Genomic DNA, 9,591 nt, shown 5'->3' with positions numbered 1-9,591 from the left:
TCAACAAGATTAATAATAATGCACATAAAGCACCCTAAACAGTGACCTATTGACTCAAAACAGTGATGGAAAGTGATAATCAGTAGTCTGACAGGTATGAAAAGTTTTTATTATCAGCAGAGTACATTATTTGTGGATTCTATCAAGCAATCTCTATACCATATCCTCCTAAGAGCAAGTTCTTTTAGAGAATAAATACCCTTGACACAGCATGCCTAGAAAAGAGCCAGTCTCTGGTTCTTACTTCCCTTCCCTTTTCTCTCTTCCTCCTCCCCCTCATTCCCTCGGAAGAGCTCCTTCCTTAAACCCTAACCCCTTTTGTAAGCAGTCTTTGAAACCGACAACTTCAGGGGTGTTTGTTCTCTTTATAAAATTGTTAGCATTTCCTGGGACTTCTCTGTTTCTTCATAGAGAGTTCTCCGGTTTTGATTTTTTTTCCCCCAGATGACCCTTTTTATTCATTGGTTTGTGTTAGGGGCAAGTCAGTTCGCTGGGGATAGGAAAATGTTGAAAAACACAGCAAATAAAACAAAAGCTAAATAAGCTGCAATCGCTGTCCAAAACCTTGGATCTTTCAGCAGTGCCTGATCAAAGCAGCTGAACACGGTATAACCAATGGACATTCCAGCAAATCCACCCGCAATGTGAGCTGCAAAAGACACCTTGGGAGAAAAGGAGAAAATGAAAATAAGTGAAGAAAATGCTAATTGTATATTTCAGCTGCATCTCACTTATTAGAGAACAAATACCATCCCAGTCAGAGTCTTAAAAGTCTGAACAGTGAGGCAGTGAGACAAAACAGACAAGAAAACTCCATCATGCAAAGCTACAAAAAATGTCATTTCACTGACTCTTGAGTACATGCGACAGCCAGCCTGTCTCTCTTCTAGGCCGTCATTGCATTAGGATGGTTCTGTACAAGGCCAGCCAAGAGAGTAAGAGTTGAGATCAGTGAGGGTTCTTTATAGGAGCATAATCTATCCCACATAAATGGAATGTCTGAATTAAAACACAGGTAATAACATACGCACAAATACTCAAGCAGAAATTACCAAATTCAGGAACCAATTTCAACAAAACTGGAAATCTTTGTCAGTTTTCTTTATATTGTAAATTTATCTGGACCCATATTATTGCTGCTTTCCAATATGCATTTTATCCTCCATAGACAGTAAAGTCCCTTCACTCCTGTTTTTTGGAATAGCTACCCGTATAGCAGGTGCAGAGAACTAGAGCCAGTTATCTGGGCTATGGGAGAAGTGAAAAGGACAACCCAAAAGGCTGGTTTGCCAGGAATTTTCTTACCTTCCAAATGGAAATCTGACAGCTTTAAATCTCACAACTGTTGCTGCCCCTATTTGGTGACCCTTTTTAGCTATTGATAGATACCATAGGTAGACAAATTTTCACTTAAAAAATAATAAACCGAACTCACCGGAGACCCATTTGCAGGAACAAAGAACCGTCTGTAAAGAGCAAATCCCATGTCCGACACAACTAGAAGGGAAAACAGCCTGATGAAGCCCCAGGATCTCCACAACAGTATACCAGTTATTTCTGGTTCCCCTCTAGCAACGGTAACATTTATTGAGACTTACTCTGTGCCAGGTACTGTTCTAAGAACTTTACACGTACTAACTTTGTATCATTAATCCTCACAACAATGCCATGAAATTGGTACTGTCATTACCCCATTTTATAGATGCATCGATCCAACAAGTATTTATTAATGATCTCTCATGTGCCAGCCACTATTCTAGGTGGTGGATATACTGCCATGAAAAGATTAGACTGCCTCATGGAACTGAAAGTCCAGCTGGGAAAGGTGAATGAAAAAGTAAAACGTTACAGTATTGTCAAAGGGTGCCTAGTGCTGTAGAGAGTGCACAAAGAGAAGGAGAATTGAGAATGCTGGGAGTCGGGTGTGATGTTTAACTGGAGAGGCAGGAAGGATCTCAAGGAGAATTTGGTGAAGATAAGGGAGCAAGCCATGCTGACCTCTGAAAGAGCCTTCTAGGCAGGCTGAAGTACGAAATCACTAAGGCAGAGCCAACAGTGCCTGGTGTGTGAGGAATACCAAAGCAGTTGATCTGATGGCGTCGACGGTTTTCAAAGGATGGTTCCATTTCCCACTGGGGATTCCCAGCTTCACTGGGAACTTACTAGAAATGAAAACTCTCAGGCCCACTCCAAACTTACTGAACCAGAAACTCTACAGGTACGATTCAACAGACTGTGCTTTACCAAGACCTGCAGATGATTCTGGACTCAGGCTGGGGATGAAGTTGTAGGTGAGGAGATCAAACCATGGCAGATGCAGATCACATAGAGCCTTATGGACCCTCGTAAGGACTTTGACTTTTACCCTTCAAAAGCTTTTGAGCACAGAAGTGACATGCCTGGCTTGGGTTTTAAATAATTTTTATTTATTTGCTTATTGGCTGTACTGGGTCTTCACTGATGCATGAGCGGCCAGTGGGGGCTACTCTCTAGTTGCGGTGCACAGGCTTCTCATTGCAGTGGCTTCTCTTGCTGAGCACAGGCTCTAGGGTTCACGGGCTTCAGTAGTTGCAGTGTGAGGGCTCAGCAGTTGCGTCCCCTAGGCGCGATAGTCGTGGCACAGGCTTAGTTGCTCCATGGCATGTGGGATCTTCCCTGATCAGGGACTGAACCATGTCTCCTGCACTGGCAGGTGGTTTCTTTATCACTGAGCCACCAGGGAAACCCCCTGACTCATATTTTTTAAAGATGATTCTTGCTGCCATATAGAAAGCATACTCTAAAGAAGTAAAGACAGAAGCAGGCAGGCAAGCCAATTACCACTATTGCAGCATCTCGAGTGAGGAAAGACCTCCTGTTTTATACACAAAGAAGCCAAGACACAAAGGCTAAGTACTCACCCAAGGCCACAGAGCTCTGAGGCAGTGGTGGGATTTGAACCTTAAGCCGTCTGACTATGGGGGCTTCACTCTCACCCACCTAATCACCCCAGATTAAAAGATGAAAGCCTACACCTTGTCTTGAAGATCCCAAGATGAAAGGTTGTGGCTATTAGCCATGAACGATGCTGGGATTCTTGGCCTCCAGAGGAAAGGATTTTGATGTGGAGCCAAAGACGAGGCTTGACCACTTGGAGCTTTTGTGTAGCCAAATTTTATTAAAGTATAAAAGAGAGAAAGCTTCTCACATAGACATCAGAAGGAGACAGGAGAGTAGCCCTTTTGCAGTTTTTTGCAAGGCATCTTATAGTCTTTAGCAAGCTGTTGATCATAGATTAAAAAAAACACCTCAAGGCTAAGAGAGTTGCACCAGGTGCAGCTCTCTCCCACAACAGACACATCTACACACCGGGAGTCATCTCTGGACCTCGATGTCTCTGGCAAGATACTAAAGGAAAACAGACCTCCAAGCAAGATACATAGTTTTATTAACATAGCCTAAGAAAAACATTCCCATGAGTAAGATGTATTGTTTTATTGGGCAATCAGCCCCTCAAGGTTGGGAAAAAGTAACTTTCAGGAAGAACGGATTGTCTCATAGCAACAGAATTAAAGGAGCCTGCTGCTGCTGCTGCTAAGTCTCTTCAGTAGAGTCCGACTCTGTGCAACCCCATAGACGGCAGCCCACCAGGCTCCCCCGTCCCTGGGATTCTCCAGGCAAGAACACTGGAGTGGGCTGCCATTTCCTTCTCCAGTGCATGAAAGTGAAGTCACTCGGTGTGTCCGACTCTTTGCAACCCCATGGACTGCAGCCTACCAGGCTCCTCCATCCATGGGATTTTCCAGGCAAAAGTACTGGAGTGGGGCTACCTGGCTAAAGCGGGAGCAAAGGAATGTAGAAAAAAAAAAAAAAGCCCACCACTACCATTTGCCATTTGTCTCCTCCTGCAGCTTGGGGACCTCTGGCCCCCTTAGTGAGACCTGCCTCCCCATTAACCCTTTCATAATTACCATCAGGAATACAGAAGACAGCCCGAGAAAGGAAGTGATTCCACAGTCACTAATGGAACAATAAGAGCCAGAACTTAGACATTCCTTAAATAAGTCATATCGGTGGTGGCTTCTTGGGTTAGAAGAACTCTGCCCTACATGTGAGCTTGGAAACGTCTCCTTCAACTGTCACATTCCACACCCATCCCCCAATACTCTATGCTCTACTTAGTGAGTGCCCCAGGAGACGGAAAGACCTAGTCCTTGCCTTTGGGAAAATAGCATCGGGACCATGTGTTCCGGCTAGCTTCCCTTTCAATACAGTATCGACACTGAAGTCACTGGGTAGGAATTGAGGTCGGGGAAGTACTCAATATTAATTTAATTGTAAATGACTATCACACCAAATGCTAGATAAATGTGGCTGTTATTGTATTTTAAGTCATTTGCAATCCCTGAGGGAGTGTAAATAACAGATGCAGTGCTAGGAAAGTATAAGAAAACCACCACAGGGCAGACTTACTAGAAACAGCTACTTTGGTCTAGTCTTTCACAGTAGGAGGCCTTTCAAAAACACTCTGTAACTCTTAGCATGCCAGTTTCTCCATTCAGTTTCTCTCCTGCCTTCTGATTTGTATCTGCCTGGCCCTTTCTGCTTCCAAGGGGAGTTTACTTCTAAACTGCTGCAGTCTCTAAACTGAGACCTGTCTTCCCACCTGAAAAGAAGCCCTTGTTCCAGTAAGCCAAATCATTATCTTCAATAAAACCTAACACTCATTTTTAAGGGAGTTGCCTTTATATGGGTTTTTTGAAGGATGAAAATCGAGATGTCCTGAACTTTTTCCAGGGAAGCTCAGTTGCTTTGTTAGAAAACACATCTAAAAATTGGTGCTAATGAAGGAAGGTCCTTAAGGCCAACTGTCCTTCACAGTTAAGAATAATATTTACCATTAAAAAAAAAAACAACTATAAATTTTCCGAAGAAAACATGCTTAAAATTAAAATGTATTTGTGTTTCATTAATCTGGAGTTTGTTGTAGGTGTGTGTGCACATACATGCTCAGTTGTGTCTGACTCTTTGAGACCCCATGTGCTGTAACCTGCCAGGCTCTTCTGTCCATGGAATTTTCCAGGCAAGAATGCTGGAGCAGATTGCTCTTTCCTTCTCCAAGGGATCTTCCCAACCCAGGGATCAAACCTGCATCTTGCATCTCCTGCATTGGCAGGCAGGTTCTTTACAGCTGAGCCACCGGGGAAGAACTTTTAGAAAAAATGGCATGTGGGGAAGGTTGATGTTAGCTGGCCTACCTGTGTTTGTAGGATATAATACAACCACATCCTTCAGTGACTGTATTACTTACCTCGAGAATGACAGAATGTTACATAAACTGTATTTGGAGATAACTTTGTGCATGAGGAAAGGGTTTTTACTCCACCATTAAAGAGTATTAGAGAATTAAAATCATTTCCCCACTGAGAGTTTGAGGCTTATTTTACAAAAGTCATTATTTGACAGAAACAGATCAACTGAAAACCCAGGTAACTTGCGTAAGAATATTTTTCTAAGGGCTTGTTCCTTGGTTCTGGTTGTGACCCTTAACAACTCAGGTGGCTCAGCCCACACAGTGACTCCTCCTAACTAACTCCCAGACATCTGCCCTCCTTCCTGTGCTGACTACTTTCCCTCTTTTTAAATTTCTCGATGTCTATGGAGAAAACATTATATACGGTATGGTATAAACTACAAACAAGTCACTTCTTTTCTATCTGGGTGAAATACTGTTTTGTAATTATACCATTTATAAACTAAACTTAGTCTGTTTTTTGAACACTTGTACCAATTTGCAGGATCATTTTTTTCCTACTATGTGGACAGCCAAAATTGCATGCGCGTGTGCTAAGTCTCTTCAGTCATGTCAGACTCTTTGCAACCCATGGACCGTAGCCCACCAGGCTCCTCTGTCCATGGGATTCTCCAGGCAAGAATAGTAGAGTGGGTCGTGCCCTCCTCCAGGGTATCTTCCCGACCCAGGGATCAAACCCACGTCTCTTACGTCGCCTGCATTGGCAGGCGGGTTCTTTACCACTAGCGCCACCTGGGAAGCCCTGACAGCCCAAAGTAGCCTGTATCAAATGTCACTTCTGTCTCTGTCTTCAAGTCTGAGCCTCAAGGTCAGCCTTCTCCCCACACCCTCTGTGCAGATACATCTGCAGCAGGAGCAGGCCTCGATATACAAGTAATAAGCCCTGCCTTTGCTCTTGTTTGTTTCTGCTCTGTATGGCTTGCCATCATCCAAAATCCTGACTTTCAGACCCAGCTAAAATTCCACCTCTTCTCCAGAATGAGGCTTCCTAAGCTCCTTCAGCATGTCATTCTCCGCTATCATTCTTGAGATTTCCAAAGCCACATCAGTCATCTTCCTAGTTCCCTGACCCTTTTCTTCCTCCACCTCTGCTCTCATCATCAATCCTCAGCCACCACTCCATGCTTATATCCTAGATCAGTTTTTTTTTTAATCTGAAAATGTAGAAATTGAAGAAGAAAATGGATAATGTGAATGGTTTTTAAGGTTTCCCTTTCAAACAAAATTGTATACAGAATCTAGTTTATGAATGAGAAAAATCCAGTGTATAAAAAATAAATGACAGGGACTTCTCTGGTAGTCCAGTGGGTGAGAATCTGCCTCCCAATGCAGAGGATGTGGGATCCCTGCTAGGAGAATGAAGATCCTGCATGCCACAGGGCAGCTGAGCTCACATACCACAACTAGAGAAGCCCTTGCACCGCAATGAGAGCCCACACAGTCAAAAATAAATAGGGCTTCCCTGGTAGCTCAGTGGTAAAGAATCCACCTGCCAATGTAAGAGACTCGGGTTTGATCCCTAGTCTGGGAAGATCCTATGTGCCAGGCAGCAATTAAGCCCATTCACCACCACTATTAAGCCTGTGCTGACTGAGCGACTTCACTTTCACTTTTCACTTTCATGCATTGGAGAAGGAAATGGCAACCCACTCCAGTGTTCTTGCCTGGAGAATCCCAGGGACGGGGAGCCTGGTGGGCTGCCGTCTATGGGGTCACAGAGAGTTGGACACGACTGAAGCAACTTAGCAGCAGCAGCAGCAGCTGGAGCCTTGGAACCGCAGCTACTAAAGCCCACACATCCTAGAGCTTCTGCTCCTCAACAAGAAAAGCCACTGCAGTGAGAAGCCCAAGCGCTGTAACTAGAGAGTAGCCCCCACCCCCTACAACTAGAGAAAAGCCATGTGGCAACAAAGACCCAGGACAACCAAAATAAATAAAATTAAATAATTAATTTTTTAATTTAATAAAAAATAAATGATAGAAAGTAACACAATGTAGATCAACTATACTCCAATAAAAATTAAAAAACATAAAAAAATAAGTGATGGTATGGTGGATGAAGTGGACAGAGTACCTCGAGCCCTACTCTCTTAACTCCCCACACCCCAGAAACAGGCACCTCTAAGAACCACCCACAAGGGTCTGTGAAAACTCCACTCATATCTTTCTGCATCAGGACATGTAGGATGTGTTTGGGAAATATGAGAAGGCCTTCTGAAGGTTGAACCATAAACTTGAAGATGTGAAGTATTCACAGAACACACTTACTTATAACAACAATGATGAGTAGTCTGACAACGCCAAAAGCAGGAATCATTTCTTGAAAATTCTTGCAAAGAGATAAATGACAGTAATAACACAAGTTATCTATTGGCAAAGGGAATCTCAACTATACTCCCCCTCCATCTGCTTTTTCATTTAAAATAAAGTGTGTCAAATGTTTGCCAATCAAAGCATCAGTGTTAACAGTCCAGTTTTCAAATGTATTTGGGAAGTACAGTGCCAGTATACTTTGGAGTGAAAATGAAACATGATATTCCTTGAAATAGCAAGAAATATGCTAAGTATAAGTAATAAAAAATCAACTCTTAATATGTCACAGATAGTTAATAGATGCTGTCAAACTAAATCTGGTGAAAATATTTCCAAGTTTTTTGTTTAATATTCATTTGATACAGCTTTACCCTCTTTCTAAGTAGGAGTTAGCAAAGACAGCTAAAATTTGAGCATTACCTTGATTTCTTTTTAAGATAATTTTTTAAAAATTAAAAACACTGGTCCAAAAACACTCAGTTTGATTTTAGTTTCAAAAAGCCTCAGACCAACTTGCATTTACCCTCATGTGTTACCAGAGGACTAAGCAGACTCAGAAAGATAGCTCCACTTCAACCCAAATTGCCTGTCCCTTCCCTTTAAAGTTATTAACTCTCTTCCCAGTGAGACATGCTGAAATAGCTATGTTAATTCTAAATCAGTTATTTTCAAACTGTTGTGACCAAGATGTACAGTAACAAATAATTTACGTAAAAATCCAGCACACGCATAAACAGTACCTACTCTTATTTTACATGACGCGTACTGAAATTTCTGTGTAAAAGGATTTTCACAGCCCCTCCACCTGAGTTCACAAGCACTAATGTGATGTGACCCAAAGTTTGAAAAACGTTTTTCTAAGTGACTTCTAGTTTGGGAACAGTTTTTTAATTGCTTCAAATTTTTCCTCGTAGAGTATTTTTAAGGCACACCTACATGGTTAAAGGGTTAATTTAATCAGGATTTTACCCTGTTTTAAAAAGTGATTGGCATCTCACCTACTATATCATGGTTGTGTAAAATGGTATGCCAACTTTGGAGGCCTTTATATATAAAAATGTAAAGCCTTCACCCAGTAAATGCACTTCTAGGAACTTGCCTACAAAAGAATCACACAAATGCAAAAAGACAGGTGAAGGTATGTTCCTGACAGCATTATTTAGAGATGTAAAAAGCTGCAATCACCCTGGACCTTTTCTTTCAAAGAAAAATTGAGTAAGTAGGGCTACTATATAGAAGGTACTGTGGAGCGCCTGAAAAGACTGGGGTGGATTTCAGTGTCCTGCTCAAGTATCCTATGAGTAGATAGGATACTTTGTTAAGATGCAGAATAATGTAAGGGTAGTCCCATTTTTGTAGTGTTACTATTGGTAGAATTTTGCATACATACAGAAAACATCTGAACAGATGTATATCAGACTGGTAACAGATACTACGTTGGGGACTTTGACTTTTCTCTTTTGCAACTTTGAACTTTCTTTAGTATTTATTCCTTTTGAGATCAGAGATGAAAGGAAAATTCTTGTGGTCAGATGGAAGATGTGTGCTTAGTAAATACTGATAAATAAGATTCCCTGAACCAAATACAAGTAATTATTTTAAAATTTTTTCTTAAGGTCTACAGATTCATCCCCAAAATTCTTACCACTAGAACATTCATAAAATAGCCTCCCATCAGAGCATAGACTCCTCCTGAAGCACCCACAAGAGATTTGAGTGGGTCAAAGATGGAGCTGGCAAGGGATCCTAAAGAAATAAAACACAAAGAATTTCAGACATGACTGTAAGAATCATGAAGGATAAATCTTTCTAATCTAAGGTAAAAGTTGGGGAAGCTTGGCCATTATATTAACAAACAACAAATTCACTTTGTTGCTTCCATACTAGAAAAGGATAGCCGTGTGACCTCTCTCAATTATTATGAAACATTAAATGCTCAATATGAAGACAATATAACAGTAACAAAAACAAATACTCTGAAGCCA

General features: G+C 41.7%; 1 protein-coding gene across 4 annotated transcripts in view; it reads right to left on the bottom strand.

The window, feature by feature from the left end:
• Nucleotides 1-88: 88 nt before the first annotated feature.
• RHBDL2 (rhomboid like 2) overlaps nt 89-9,591 on the bottom strand; it is a 58,361-nt gene continuing 48,858 nt past the window's right edge. For 2 of the 4 annotated variants that reach the window (XM_061412445.1, XM_061412443.1), the window contains 4 exons: nt 9,252-9,352; nt 7,562-7,622; nt 1,436-1,497; nt 89-662 (listed from right to left, as the gene is read on the bottom strand). In XM_061412445.1, coding sequence (XP_061268429.1) covers nt 483-662; nt 1,436-1,497; nt 7,562-7,622; nt 9,252-9,352 — 404 coding nt within the window. In that variant the 3' untranslated portion in view covers nt 89-482. The remainder of the gene's footprint in view (nt 663-1,435; nt 1,498-7,561; nt 7,623-9,251; nt 9,353-9,591) is intronic. The other 2 variants (XM_061412447.1, XM_061412446.1) reach the window with 2 other exon arrangements.

This window comes from Bos javanicus, chromosome 3 (genome assembly GCF_032452875.1).
Source record: "Bos javanicus breed banteng chromosome 3, ARS-OSU_banteng_1.0, whole genome shotgun sequence".
In the NCBI taxonomy this organism is placed as follows: Eukaryota; Metazoa; Chordata; class Mammalia; order Artiodactyla; family Bovidae; genus Bos; species Bos javanicus.
Note: the sequence above shows the minus strand (reverse complement) of the source record. Positions and strands in the feature narration are given on the sequence as shown.